Here is a 15,478-nt window from a genome sequence, read left to right as displayed (position 1 = left end):
GCTTGGTTTTTAAAGGTAAAGCAAGTAAAGTCACAACAAATAAAACATATCTTAACCATGTCATGAAATTATAATGAAATCAGAGCTGATGCTCTGAATCTTTCTGAGATGGGTGTAACAATAGATTCTTTTAAAATTGGGATATATTATGTGCACTGAATACTGTATTTCAAAATTACAGAAAAAAGAACTAAAACTACCGATGGACTTTTGTATGTATATTGTTTTGTATGTACCCATTTGGTTACAGCAGATGTGGCAGATATGCAAAATGTTGATTTAAATATAAATGTTAAACATCAAACATCGTGAAATATCTCTAAGCAAAAAACACTTGCATTTTATATGAATTACTTATAATGTGGGCTATGGTTTTAAGCCACAGCAGTGCTGAAAATCACACCGGAACTTTGTGTAAAATAATGAAATAAAAAAAATAATAAAAGAAAAAACACACCCCCCAAGATATTAACCTCTGGCTGTATACAGTGATAAAGAACACTATTAGAACTTTAAAGTTTCTTCAAGCTATTGACTGTTGACACAACGCCTTTTCTTAACCGGTTATTATTGTAGTAGAACAACTTCCAGGTTTAATTATGTACTACATCATCTAGAATTGTAAAAATGTGAGTTGAATTATTTGTACATTGCAATACTGAAATATCTATAATATGGCTTTATTAAAACTCCCACACAAACAACTAAAATGCCTCATTTCTAAATCGCCTGCAAACCTTATGTAGTTTTGGTATTATATTGCACTTCTCAACGAAACATTTTGGCAGTTCATGTAAAACGTAGACCCAGACTGATGCTTCTCAATGAGAATGATGTGAGGATCACACGGGACTGTAACATGCATCCGGTTGCCACATGCGCAGATCCACTAGGATTTGATTGAGCTTGTGCATCCACAGGTTTCTCTCTTCCTTTGTGTCAGCACTAAGCCAGTTCCTGTGTGTTAAAAAATGTGTCATATATTGCTTGCACATCCCCTCTGATGCACACATATGGGGTACAAAATATATTTATTAATATTAATAATTTTATTAATAATCATTGAGTCCTAGAATTACCAGCACGACATGTTATACAGGACTCCTAAATAAACTGACAGAACAGAGAGAGTGAGCCCTTACTTGGTGACACACATGGTGTTCTTGCACTGGCTGACAAGAGTTTCTTTGTCATCTTCTCGTTGTGGTCTCACTGTGATCAGCTCAAAGGTATTGGGCCGAGCGCAGAACTCGCGGTTTGCGGGCTCTATTTTGCGACTCACACAGTTGGCCAAGTTGAGGCGACCAATTGGATTCTAGACAGAAAAGTCGTTCCTAGGTAAAATGAACTTACATTGCGAAACATGTAGTAGAAATGAAGTTCTGCTTGATTTTGCGTACCTTTCGTTTCTCATCATCAGGGTAGGTCCAGTAGGAGATGCAGTACCCTGAAAGGACACACCATCTTCTATGCCACGCTCCAAATCCGCTCACATCCTCAAACATGGTCTGTAATGTATGATCCAGGTATCAGTACAAAGTCATACTTATTTGCAGCACTAATTTAAGCAATGAAAACCTACTATTTTGTGAAATACATGCAAGAGTGCTCACCAGAAATCCTCGTTCCTCCACACGAGAGTCAACCTCACAGTGCATGCGTAGGTAGACATGACCTTCCAGAGGACTGAGGAACGGCACCTAGATGTGCATGGAGGAGGATGAGAAGGAGAGCTTAGGCAAACAGCAGCACACATGCAATGTGTCAGCTGAAGAGAATTCATCAGGTATTTCTGTACGGGGGAAGGGGGGGTAAAGAGATGAAATCCCAAGAGTCCACCCGTTCCGCCCTTTGTAAGAACATACAGCTTACACGTGCATACAAACCAAGCACTGCATTTTCAACATTAGTGACAATGTGAGCTTTTGCAGCACATATTTGTTAGGATGACAGCAAGCAGACAACCCTCATTTAACTGAAGGAGGGGCAATTGTAAACACCTTGTTCTGAAACATGTCACTGAGAAGCTTGCTCTCACTGCCTTCATATCTGATCTATAAAGAGAGAAACGAGTGCATGTAAATAAGCTGATATGTGCAGGTTATAGCAAAGTGCACAAAACTGCTTGCCAATAGGGAAATAAGTATGGCCCAAAGAACTGGGCCATTTCTACTCTTATTAAACCCAACAGAAAGAACTACCATCAGTGTTTCGCTTCATCATCCCAACTGTTAGTAAGGTGTATTCAGCAGTAATTATTACAAAAGAACACCAGTTGGAATGAAATGAGTAGCAGAAAGGCATTTAGGAGAACATATTATCCTTTTACCTTTTCCAGGGGAAATTTGTTTTTTCCAATCGAGGCCAAAGTTAACTTGTGAGATCCAACAAGAGCAAAATTACTGGTGCGCACTGCGTTTGGACCACCAGGGCTTGCCATTACTACAAGAGCAAACAGATATCTTAATGACTCACATAGACCAATGGTAAACAGCATTAATTTACATTTGTATGCAGCACTCACCAGGTGTTTGAAGATTACTTTTCTATAAAGAAAATAAAAAAGGAAAAGCTTTTCTTAAACATAAAAAAAAAATAGTACACACATACATGCATATAATATATAACATTATATTAACAGCAAACAAGAGGGTACTTACAGTAATGGCAAGGAATCTCTTGGGAGTGATAGCCTAAAGAGAAAAAGACAAGATCTGTTCATCCTAAACCCTAGACACAGCAAATATCTGTTCATCCTAACACTAAGCACAGGTGAGAACCATATAATTTTGAACCCTTCAAAAAGCACAAGTGTCTATTTCATTACAATATACATAAAATGAAGGAAGCCTTTTCCTGTTTGTATTGAATATCTTTCAACTATTAAAATTATTTAGACAGATAAACAACAGAAAAACCAGATACCTTTGACTTGCTGGGCTTTTTCCTTTTATCAAGTAGCAGCTCACTTTTCTGAACCTGCAAACACAGAAAATTGACAATTATTAACATAAAAATTCACCATCAAACCATATGAAGAAATAAATCAAGAAAAAGATGTACTTACAAGATAGTACACCTCAATGTCAATCTCAAAGTCACTGGACACATCAGGCCTGAAAGTTGAGGTAAATGTTAGGTGTAACAAGAGTAGCCTTTATGTTCAGACTAGTCACAAAAGGCATCCAGACTCACAGAGTAAACTTGGTGGAGAAGGTCAGTGCATCCCCACTCAAGGCACTTTGGGTGTTGGCTAGAGGAGTCGCAACCGTGTTTTCAGGTCCAGCACGGATCATCACAAAGAAGTAGTGCTTTCTCGATTCTTTAGGAAGATAGGGGAGAATCTATTGAGGACTATGGCTTCACATACAAAAAGGACAGAAACACTGTTCTGGGGTTTACTGCTTTTGTCACTTATTTATGAAAAGTATTACGACAAAGAAATTTAAACAGAGAGCACATACCAGGTTTGTTGGCAGTAGAACAGACAAAGTCAGCTTTAAGTGGTAATCGGAGCTCCTCAAGGGTAATGGAGCCCTTGGAGGCAGGCACACCCATATCATCCTGAGTCCTGGAAGGGTTTTTTTTCTGAACTACTGGCCCCTCTGCCTTCAATCGATCCAGCTCAGCTTTCAGAGCTACCCTTTTCTCAGCTGGAGAAAGAAACGTGCCATTAATTTCCATTATAACAACACAACCAACAAACAAAACGGTTGCCTTCTGACAAGAATACGTACTTATCACTATGATAAATGTCACTACAAAATATTCAGCATGGAAGTATGTAGTATGCACTTGGAACAACAGCCAATGGTTTAGACAACCTGAAGAAGAAACACGTGCATTACACTGGTTACTCACTGGCAATAAGCAGCAGCCTCTCCGCCTCAGCCTCCACCTGAGATCCTTTACCATGCTCCTCATCAGTGCAGCAGTTTAGCGCCTGACTGGCCTGATGGATTACGCTCTGCTGCAGGTTCATCTCATTGGTAAGAACCTAAGAGCACAGCGCAACTTAAAATCCTCACGTTCCAGTATTACAGACACCAAATGTTGACTAAAGTGCTGCACAATCCTATAGGACATGAGCATAGATTGAACAATGCCAACGACTCACAACACACACGGTACAAAGTGGCAAGACACCAAAAACATGTAAACAAAGTGTCGAATACAACCCCTGGCAAAAAGTATGGAACCACCAGTCTGGGATGAGCGCTCAGACATTTTATTCTGTAGAACAAACTCAGATCAAAAACATTATGCAATAATAAGGTCATTCCAAAGTGCAACTTGTTGGCCTTCAGAAATACTAAAAGAAAAAAAAACCATTATGGAAACAAAGTAAATGTTACTTTTTTTTGAGCAAGCACAGGGAAAAAAATGGAATCACTCAAATTGGAGGTAGAAAATAAGGACACACCCAGTCAATTTCCTTTTCCTAAATGGACATCTGCCTTAGATTAGATCTGATTGTTAGTCTGCACGTAAAAACACCTGCAGTCATGACACCTTGGAGGGCTGCTGGACGAAGTGGAGTGGCAAGAACCATGAGTCCAACAAGAGAACTGTCTCTTGAAACAAGAGAGAGGATTGTGAAACTTCTTGAAGAAGGTAACTCTTCACACGTGGTTGCTAAAGATGTGGGCTGTTCACAGTCAGCTGTAACCAAGATATGTATCCATACTTTTTGCCAGGGGTTGTATTTATAGTTAAGGAAAAAAGGAAAACGTAATAAAAATCCATCCATCATTATCCGCTTATCCGGATTCGGGTCGTGGGGGCAGTAGCCTAAGCAAAGAGGTTCAGGTTTCCCTCTCCCCAGCCACCTCTTCTAGCTCCTTTGGGAGGATACAGAGGCGTTCCCAGGACAGCCCAGAGATATAATCTCTCCAGCATGTCCCGGCTCTTCCCCGGGGCCTCCTCCCAGTTGGACATGCCCAGAGCCAGGTGGCATCCAGACCAGATGCCCAAACCACCTCAACTGGCTTCTCTCAATGTGGAGGAGCAGCGACTCTACTCTGAGCCTCTTCCGGATGGCCGTGCTCCGTACCTTATCTCTAAGGGAGAGTTCAGACACCCTGCAGAGAAAACTCATTTCGGCCGCTTGTATATTCTTTCGATCACTACCCAGAGCTCGTGACCATAGGTAAGAGTCGGAATGTAGATTGACCAGTAAATTGAGAGCTTTGCCTTTTGGCTCAGCTCTCTCTTCACCACACCGGTCCGGTACAGCGTCCGCAATACTGCAGCCGCAGTATCCGCCCGTCAATCTCTCATTCCATCCTTCCCTCACTCGTAAACAAGAACCCGAGATACTTTAACTCTTCCACTTGAGGCAAGGATTCATTCCTGACCCAGAGAGGGCACTCCATCCATGTCCGACCGAGTACCATGGTCTCAGTTTTAGAGGTGCCAATTCTCATCCCGGCCACCTCGCACTCTGCTGCAAACTCCAGCAGGAGCTGTAAGTCCTGGCAAAATGATGCCAACAGGACCACATCATTCGCAATGGAGACACAGAACCCCGAGGCCACCAAACCCAACCCCCTCCACCACTTGGCTACGCCCAGAATTTCTGTCCATAAAAGTTATGAACAGATTCGGTGATAAAAGGCAGCCCTGGCGGAGTCCATCGCATACCTGTCAAGTTTTGTATTTAAAAATACGGGACATTTCCCGTATATGCCGTCATCACCTAATTTGCATAATCGGTTATTTGCATATAGCTGCAGTAGAGACGAAAACATCTTTGGCGTGGCAAAAAATGAAGAAAAAACACCCCAAATATGTTTTGAACTACAAATGTGACTAAACCCGCGAGTTTTCAATTTTTATTATTTTTTTAAAGCATTCTTGTGCCACGCCAAACAGAATTCTGTCACTAGCCTCGCGAGAACTGCCACCTGCAGTAGTCTGGGTGGCAGTTCTCGCGAGGCTAGTGACAGAATTCTGTTTGGAGCGGCACATGAATGCTTTATAAAAAATAAAATAAAAAAAAATAATTTGAAAACTAAAAATACGGGAAAATAAAAATACGGGATGACGCCGGGACAGAGCGGTAAAATACGGGACTTTCCCGGCCAAAACGGGACACTTGACAGATATGGTCCATCGGGAACCAGTCTGACTTACTGCCGGCCATGCAAATCAAGCTCTTGCTCCGTTTGTACAGGGAATTGATAGCCCGTAGCAAAGGGCCCCATACCCTATACTCCTGGAGCACTCCCAGAGGTATCTCCGAGGGACATGGTCGAATGCCTTCTCCAAATCCATAAAACACATGTGGACTGGTTGAGCAAACTCTCATGCACCCTCTAGGACAGGGATGGGCAACTTCCATGACAAAGAGGGCCAAAATTTTTTCAGCACTATTATTGGAGGGCCACATGACCACGCACTTCAAATTATTCTCAATAAGAACACATTTTAAATGAATTCAGATCTGTATGTTTATTGCACCAACATACATATATTTTCTGCATATAAATGCATTAACATGTCCTTAATAAGCAACAAAGACAAAACATTTGCTTAATAAAAAAAGTGCAAAAAGGAATTTGAACTCCTTCATATCAAAGAACTGTAAAGCGTAGCGTGCTGCGGAGCGACGAGGCGGACACAAACGCTGAGAAGAGCGAGATTTAATAAGGGGAATTCCATAGGCAAAGTCGTTTGTACAGGCACGGGGCAAAACGGGAGAGCCGTCCAAGTGGTCAACAGGACAGGCAGGAGTCGTAACAGGAGAGCCATTCACAGAAACACAACGGAGATGGAAAATACCAGAACAGCGATGACAGATAATCCACAAAACCGAACAAACCACAAATAACCGACAACGCGCGAAACACAGAGATACAAGTACACAGGACTAAACTGGACACAACTGAACACAATGACGACACGGGCGTGGCAGACAGAGGCAAACCAGGACAACAGACACGCAGGGCGGGATAACCGGGCAAGGAACAACACCGACACAGGAGAGGGGGGCGTAGCCCTACGTAACAATAACAAAAAAGTCTTGCTCTATCGGTTTTTTTCTTTTAATTATTAAATTATTATTGATATATTAGGGATGGGCCGCCAGTTGCCCATCCCTGCTCTAGGACCCCCACAAGGGTGATAAGCTGGTCCAGTGTTACACGACTGGGACAGAACCCACATTGTTCTTGTAACTGAGATTCGACTGGACTCTCTTCCTCTGTCCAGCATCCTCGCCCACCATCTGATCCAATTCAGCACCAAGTGGTGATCGGTTGACAGCTCAGCTCCTCTCCGAGTGTCCAAGACACACAGTTGCAAGTCCAATGACACCATTACAAAATCGATCATCGAGCTGCGACCTAAGGTGTCCTGGTCCCATATACACTTATGGACACCTCTGTGCTCAAACATGGTGTTCGTTATGGACAGACTGTGAAGAGCACAGAAATCCAATAACAAAACACCACTCGGGTTCAGATAAAGAGGCCATTCCTCCCAATCAGTCCCTTCCAGGTCTTACTGTTGTTGCCCACGTGAACATTGAATTCCCCCAGCAGAACAATGGGATCCCCAGAAGAGGCACCTTCCAGTATACCCTCCAAGGACTCCAAGAAGTCCGGATACTCTGAGCTGCCATTTGGTGCATAAACACAAACAGTCAGAGCCTGTTCCCCAACCCGAAGGCGCAGGGAAGCAACCCTACCGGGTCTACCAGGGAAAACAAACACACAGGCAGAGAGCCGGGGAGTTATGAGTAAGCCCATGTCCCAAGAGCCAGCTTCAGTAACTGGGGATTGGTACACCAAGGCCCCGCCTTCTGCCACCACCCAATCCACAATGCACCAAACCCTTACTACTACCACCTCTCCCACAGGTGGTGGACCCATGGGACAGTGAACCCATGCATCTCCTTCGGGTTGTGCCAGGCCGGGCCCCATGGGTAGATACCCGGCCACCAGGCACTTGCCAAGGAGCCCCTCCTCCAGGATGACGCCCCGATAACCCTGATCCAGGCGAGGGTAACTGGGTCCTGTTATTACCATTTACATTTGAAATTTTATGGCATTTGGCAGACGCCCTTATCCAGAGCGACTTACATTTTTATCTCATTTTTTATACAAGTGAGCAATTGAGGGTTAAGGACCTTGCTCAGGGGCACCTCAGTCATGGCCTCAGGTCTGGGAATCGGACCCACGCCCTCTGGTCACAAGACCAATTCCCTAACAGACAGGCCACAACTGCCCTATTTGTGAGTTCCATAAGGGTTTTTGGATCATTCTTTGTCTGTCCCATCACCTAGGACCAATTTACCTTGGGAGACCCTACCAGGGCATAGCCCCTGACAACCTAGCTCCTAGGATCATGCAGGCACGCAAACCCCTCCACCACGATAAGGTGGTGATCCATGGAGGACAATAAAAATCAGTTGAAAAAATTAGCAAGTTTATTTTCTTACCTGCATCTTTTGCCTAATGCTGATGTGACCGAGGTCCCGGTTCTCAACTCTTTTAGACACATCTTCCTTCCTTACAATCACCTGTTTCACTTGAGGTCTCTCAGAGTCCTTCACTCTTGTCGATCTATAGGCATCAATGCTAAAAGCCAGAAGAACCCATTCAAAATCTCTGAAGATTTATTTAAACAAATATTTAACCAATTTACTGTAATGTCACCTGTATGGCAACTTGTGCTCTTCGTCTAGGGTCTCACTGCCATCAGATGAGGCAACTTTCTGCATCCAGGCCCGCTGGAATTTTGTGGGTCTGGAGACGCTCTCAGGAGTCCCACTCCTCACATTAAATGAGCTGGTTGGGGTTGATGTCTAATTTATCAGAACACAAGGATATAAAATTGTGTATAAACAGTACTACCAATTACCAGTAAAAGGATACAAAAATGCTAAGCCAACTCACCATGATTTTCCTCTCAGGACTCTTGACCACTGCAGCTACAGTCTCTGCTAGTGGTGTTAGGAGAGACATGGAGGAGATGTTAAGTGCATCTTCCTCTTCATTTTCATCAGCACTACTTTGTCCACTCTCTTCCAAAACTCCATCAAAAAGATCATTAATGACTTCAGAGTTTACAGAACCATCCACATTCATCTCGAGCTCATGGACATCTTCCTTTGTTTCTGTAAATTAATGCATAATACATTAAAATGGAATTATAAAATTAAATATTAATATAAAATAGATTTAAGTAAATAGATTAAAAAAGGTATATTATAATATTCTTTTATAGCAAATGAAACAATCAGCAAAGAGTCCTTCATTTCCTCACTTTCTACTTTTCCTTGCTCATCCATTTTTGCTTTTTCCACAGATAATTTGGCACACTTCACAGGGCTTGCTGTGTCAGGCTTCGCGCTTGACATCTCTGATGGAAGAATCTGGTTAAAGACTCACTTTAGAAACAACCATACCATTACCTTCTATACCAGGTTTACCCCGAGTCTATATTCTTGAACAGCCCTTGTTACATTTATCCTGTTTCTCAAATTATGTCTTGCTGTCAAAGTGTTACATGTGCAATTCAATGCTGGAAATTCTGTTTTCCAATCGCTGTCGGTTTCCTGCATTCTAAGATTTTGATTACAAATCACATTCTAGACAAAACTGCCCATAATTAGGGCTGTGAATGTACTTACTGTGACTAAGATATGCTTTGTGGTATACTAAAACACAGTGCTACCATTATATATGATTCAAGACTGGCCTGTATAACGTTTTACCAAAATTGTTTATTATTTCTGTTCATGCTAATGCAGTGATTTGCCAAACGTGCGTCAAATCAGTACCACAATGATAAATTAACACATGGGAACATATGGTTAATTGTGACAAATAGCCATTTAACATTTACATTTAACAATTTACATTTAACAATTTAAATATATATATATTTTTTACCACATTCACTGATCTTGGAAGGAGTTTCCATATTGTCCAAGAGTGGTGCTGAAGGCTCACTGCAAAGAGCAGTGTCAGAACCTTCCTTAAGATCTTCAACTGTCTGATGATAAAGAATGCCACAATGTTGTATTTCAATGTGCTCATGAGTTTGATCAGTTGTAATAAATAATACAGAAATGTAATTCAGGACTTGTTCAAAGATCTATTACACTACATTTTTTATACCCATCAACCAGTTTATACATTTAAAGATGTAGGACTTTCTACCTTGGATTCAAAGCCACCTTTGACCTCTGAGAGATCCTCTTTGCTTTTTTTGTTGTCATTCTGAAATCGATTGCGAATCTGTGCCAGCTCTGCCTCACGCTCCTAGTGACGAAAGGAAAGGTGGTCAAACATCCAAATTCTAACGGTTTCAAAGCATACATTAGGAATGTTAAAATTACACACCATTTTGTGCTTTTGAGTGAGGATAGCAGTAGTGGAGGATGACTGTGCAACAGGCAGTCTCTCCTGGAGAAGTCTGGATTTAGGTGTGGCCAGTGGAGTGGCAGCAGGCGTGCGGCCTTGACCCCCTCCACCAAGGGGAGAGCCCTGACTACGTTCCTGGCATCTTTCCCCAAAACGCTCCAAGAAGGACTTAACACCTAAAGACAGCACGTAAAAATCTAAACCCAGCTAATACATAAATAAATGTACAACACACAGCTCAAAATAAATAAGGACATTGAGCATGTCACCTTAAACAAAGGCACGTAACTGCAGTCTAGTAACTTCAAATAAACATTATAACTGGGTCACTCACCAGGAGTTCCAGCTGGGCCTCTCTGTTTTGGTGTGGCTTCTGTGGCCAACCTTTTGTCACCCTGAGAGACAGCCAGGGAAGAGGATGGTTTGGTTGGCAATTTTGATTTTGTAGGACTTGGGGTAAACACTGTTCCGGCACCTGACTCTTTGCTTGGGGTATGAACTTTGAGAGGACTGTGGGAACCTGAGGATGTTTCTAAATTATGAGAGGGAACTTTTTCAGATTTGATTGGAGTCGATGGTTGGCTAGGGCAGCTTTTCCCAGGGCTGGACACAGGGGAGGATAGTCCTTTAGACAATTTAGCCCCAGGAACCTCGGTCTTCTGTGGGGCAGGAGGAATCACTCTGGATGATTTGACTGGAGAATAAACTGGCATCTACGACAAATAATGCATAAAGTTGAATTTATTTAAATTTTTACAGATGCAACAAGACAAAAATAAAATAAGCAAACAATAAGTCATTGTCAGGCTCACACACAATTTAAACAACAAACCACCAGCTATTTTTTGTTGTTGCATATTTACCTGCGGAGTGCTGTGGACAGGCTTGCTAGCAACTGGCTTGACATGCAGAGTGGGTTGAGTAACTGCAGGGGTCTTTGTGCTAATGCTCTTTTCCACATAGGCTGGTGGAGCCACGTACGCTATTGCAGGCTTGCCTTTAACAGCATCCTGACAGGCAGGAGCATGTCCAAGGTCATCTTCCCAGGAACTGATTGTAGCAGCAAGGTTTGCCAGTCTCCCCTTCCGACCTACTGGTTTGTCTGATGGTGCGAGAGCTGGAGGTGGAGCTGTAGTAACCTCCAGTCTCTGGGACTTCAGAGGGGACAGAGCCATGCTGCTGGATACTGGCTCACAGTTGCCTGTAAATATAGTTCAATATTTCAAATAACTTTAATTATCGCCTGTATTCATATAAAGCTGTTATTACATTCAATCGTACATGCTGCTTGAAACACAAATCCTTGAAAAGAAAAAGCTGATATATTAACTAAAGTTTAAAGTACTTAATATTTATGCCACAATGTGTGAATGATCACAAAAAAAAAATCAAAATGTGTTTTTAAAATTTCTACCTATAAAAAAAATCTAAGAAATAAATGAGACTACAACCCACCCTCTGAATCCCAGTACTGTCTCTGCTCAGCCAGTCTCTGCAGGCGGGATCTCATGTTGCTAGAGGTTGGCATGTGAGCAGGACCGTCTTTAGGAATGTCCTTTTCTTCCTCCAGTACAGAACATTTCATCACATTTTCTGTGGACCCTGGTATTGTTTGTGAAGAAGCCAACACAATCTTCCCTGTGTCTGAAGCAGGGCAAACAAGACCAGCATTTGTGTCTGAACTAGGGCAGACAGTCATTCTCTCTACCGAGGCAGAGTGGATACTGCTTGGTGCCATGGGAGGCTTCTTGTCCGTTATGGCAACTGGCTCCTTGTTCTCTTCCCCAGTTAAAGGCGCGTTCTCCTCTGAACACCGGCGTTTAGAAGCAGAAGGTAGGGGAGAGGGAAGTACTGGAACACAAACACACATAAGCACATTTTCAGATTCCTTATCACACACCTACACACCACCATGACCAAAGTCAAGAAGCGTTGCATAAATGGTACCCTTTTCTGTTGGTGGCACACTTATGATACTGTTGGTCTCTGCAAGTGGCTCTCTCGTTCTCTTCACCATCTGCCGGTTGGCTGCTGTGGGTCTCTCTGCCAGCTTCTTCTGAAGATTCTCCCTGCGGGCACGTGTGCGCTCCAACAGTTTCTGAGCAAAGAAGTTCACAACACATTTTGACAGGAGAACATTATCAAAAGCATATTTCGAAGGAAAGGATGTATGACATTACACTTCATTGAGTATATATTGTATAGTTGTTTGAGGAAGGTCTACATATGGAGGACTTGTATTAGATCATTAAAATCTTACATTGGACTAATAAAATAAGACCCCCCCCCCCAAGAAGTAAGAAGAAAATGTTCTGGGAACCAACTACACCCATTTTCATGTTATCTAAATATACCAATTTAAGTCAGAGTCTAGAGAGTAGGGTGTGCACTCAATAAATCCATGTACCTTAAGCCCACCTTCAACTTTTAAAGACAAATAAAAATTAAAAACAATTAATTTGATGAGCACATTTGATGACTGACCAGTTCTACTGTTTTTGGAAATGTGTTGTGCTTTGATGTAAATAAATCAGAGTAGCCAATACTGAATGAGGATGTGCAACATGTAAGCAGCACTTGGTGGTCTTGTAAAAAAGCCATCAAAAACATGGCTGTTTAACAGCTACCCAGACATGCACTATATGGTCAGTTTCCCTTAATATATAGAGATTTATGCCTCGATATATATGGTATACACACACACACACTTCAGGTGGGTGTAAATAGTCCATCACATTTGTACTATTTAAATAACAATTTCCCAGTTTATCAGACACTCCAGTTTTCTCCTTTCATGCATGTTTCAATATTTGGAACTTTGATCCAGTGATAGAAACTGTCAAATGTGATGTTTTCCTCATACGTGCCTGCATGCGTGTGTGCACGTTTTTGAGAACTTAATGAGCACACTTACTGGGACCCCTACAGCCTCGTTTTATTTGAGAATACTGAGTCAATCTCTCACAATCCAATCTGTAATCCTAGTTGTCCTGCAGCCTTCAAAAGTAAAGCCTGAACATTTTCAAACTTGCATGAGCATTTCCAGCTCCCTCTTCCCACCCCGGGCGTTAATGCTCTGAACTGTATTCCTCATATAAGGGCACAGAGATCTGTATTATAGATTACATATTAAAAAGGATGCGATTAACTACCAACAATGAAAACTACACCAAAACAAATACTGTCTTTACACGAGTCTTGATCTGAAATTAACAACATTTGTTTAAATAGCGATAACTGTGCTACATTAAGTTTTATTTAAATATTTTATTGTGTTCTTACGTTTACCTTTATTGCACAAGAAACACGCCTTCGGAAAAAAAATGATCGCAAGGGGCCATGCATGAAGAATAACACACCCTCATACGTTTGCCAATATTGAGTTACACACTTTACAGTTAGCTAGCTTAGCTAAGCAACGCATCAGGTTTGAACAACTCTGGCTAGAGCCAGACCGCACATTCCTGACTGTTTCTGTGCTCGGTGTTGGCAGCATCCCAGAGAATGAGTGGAAAATTCAGTTAGTTGCTGTCATTCCCTAAACATGTCTGTAGAGGAGTCACATGACTGTGACTGTTTTCTGCAAACTACAACTAGTTAAACCTCGGCACACCCAGTTAGCTAACTCTAGACTAACCCACACCTCCGTGTTGCGCACGCATGAAAACATTCTTGGCTAGGTTAGCAAACGTAAGTTAACTTAGGCTAGTTAAATCCATAATGTTTAAGTTATGCTAGTTTTAGCTAAACATAAACCGTCACACCCAGGTAACTTTAGACTAACCCACCTCAGCCAGGCGCATGGAAGTCTTAGCTAGCTAACGTTAGTTAACTTAGGTTAGTTCAATCCAGACAGGTTTATGTTAGTAAGCTAACTAGCCAGTACAGAATTTATTACTGGGGAAAAATGACTACGCAGCCACAGCACGTCGAAATGAATTTAGTGATAACATAGTTAACTATCTACTTACAACAATGTTGGCATTCAACATTTAGCAGAATACTATGGTTAAATAAAACCTAGCATTTCTTAATCACAATCCAAGCACGCTTGTCGAAAGAAGGACAGAAAACAATCACATATTGCATTTACCTCGGTGAAAGGATCCATTGTAAAATAAGACAGCTCGACAATAAACGCTAAATTAAGCAAAAGTACACCTAATCTAGTTAATTAACGTTACTGGCGTCTGTCTTTGTCTCAGGGACGCTAGCATGTGGCCAACTAGCTGTCCAGTCTTCTTCTGTTTGTTCCATCTGTTCAAATTTGAATTTCAGCGCCGCTCGCACTGCGCAGTCACCAACGGTCACGCACGCGCCACCCACTCCGCTGCAACGGTCACGCGCGCGTCATCCACTCTGGGGTAACGCCCACTTCCTCTATCCAGCTGGAGAGTGAACGCTTTCAACTGAAATTAGTCCTTCACAATATTTGAAAACATGACAGTTCATTTGTTTTATTTACTGGATGAAAGTGAATAGATAATTGTACCTGAGAACTCGAATGAATTGTTTTAGAAATAGAATATTTAAAAATATTTTTACTCGCTCGTTCACTGATTGATTTTAATAAACCGAGCCAGTCTACCCATATAAAACTACCTGGCATTCTAAAAGAGACTGGACACAAGTTCTTCGTTTTTTACCATACTAGGGCAGAGCTAGCAGCCAGGTCACAATTTGAAATGGCAAGAATAACATTGATTCCGATGTCTAAAATGAATTGACCAAAACAAATATATCTTCGGGAAATAGCTACCTAGAAGCTTGTAAAGTCCCTTTGGAAAGTGGCGACTATTCTTTTGGGCCATTTTCATACCCCGTTCCTGTTTGTGGTAGTTTTGGCCCCGGCAGTCAGTCTTCCATATGTAAACGATAATGTAGGTTTATTTTAACCCCAGGAGATGGCGCTATAGGTGCACCAGTGGTACAGCCAATACAAACGGTCGAAAGGACATGATTTTCTCAAGCATGGAAACGTGAAATACCGGGTTAATATTGAAATGTACACAATTAGTTCAAGTGTACCGATACAATTTAAAATTGAACCCAATTTAAGAGTTGATTGACCCAAATTGATGAAATATTCCAGCATTCATGAAATT

The 15,478-nt window shown here is 41.9% G+C and overlaps 1 protein-coding gene across 4 annotated transcripts; it reads right to left on the bottom strand.

Annotated features, from left to right (window-relative positions):
• Positions 1–205: 205 nt before the first annotated feature.
• Positions 206–14,679, bottom strand: anln (anillin, actin binding protein). 4 transcript variants are annotated; one of them, XM_077008714.1, is made up of 26 exons: positions 14,467–14,679; positions 12,321–12,471; positions 12,099–12,224; positions 11,829–11,975; positions 11,237–11,574; positions 10,708–11,086; positions 10,353–10,549; positions 10,170–10,271; positions 9,900–10,002; positions 9,271–9,366; positions 8,901–9,121; positions 8,661–8,809; positions 8,444–8,582; positions 3,862–3,997; positions 3,465–3,653; positions 3,196–3,322; positions 3,068–3,116; positions 2,926–2,979; positions 2,661–2,693; positions 2,525–2,546; positions 2,330–2,442; positions 2,001–2,054; positions 1,614–1,700; positions 1,401–1,508; positions 1,143–1,315; positions 206–957 (listed from the first exon to the last, which is right to left on the bottom strand). In XM_077008714.1, exons 1-26 carry the CDS (start codon positions 14,482–14,484, stop codon positions 843–845), a joined length of 3,426 nt encoding a protein of 1,141 aa, XP_076864829.1. In that variant the 5' UTR covers positions 14,485–14,679; the 3' UTR covers positions 206–842. The 4 variants fall into 4 exon arrangements, with proteins under 4 accessions (XP_076864829.1, XP_076864826.1, XP_076864828.1 ...); XM_077008711.1 differs by having other exon boundaries at positions 11,829–12,224; XM_077008713.1 differs by lacking the exon at positions 9,271–9,366 and having other exon boundaries at positions 11,829–12,224.
• Between the last annotated feature and the right edge of the window lie 799 nt (positions 14,680–15,478).

This window comes from Brachyhypopomus gauderio, chromosome 6 (genome assembly GCF_052324685.1).
Source record: "Brachyhypopomus gauderio isolate BG-103 chromosome 6, BGAUD_0.2, whole genome shotgun sequence".
In the NCBI taxonomy this organism is placed as follows: domain Eukaryota; kingdom Metazoa; phylum Chordata; class Actinopteri; order Gymnotiformes; family Hypopomidae; genus Brachyhypopomus; species Brachyhypopomus gauderio.
The sequence above is the reverse complement of the archived record's forward strand: the minus strand, read 5'-3'. Positions and strand labels throughout refer to the sequence as shown.

Excerpts from the sequence above, each read along its gene's own strand:
- anln (XM_077008711.1), bottom strand. Across the intron at positions 11,087-11,236 it reads CTGTCCACAGCACTCCGCAG|ATGCCAGTTTATTCTCCAGT; the intron begins GTAAATATGCAA and ends TATTTGTCGTAG. Across the intron at positions 10,550-10,707 it reads AGGCCCAGCTGGAACTCCTG|GTGTTAAGTCCTTCTTGGAG; the intron begins GTGAGTGACCCA and ends TGCTGTCTTTAG.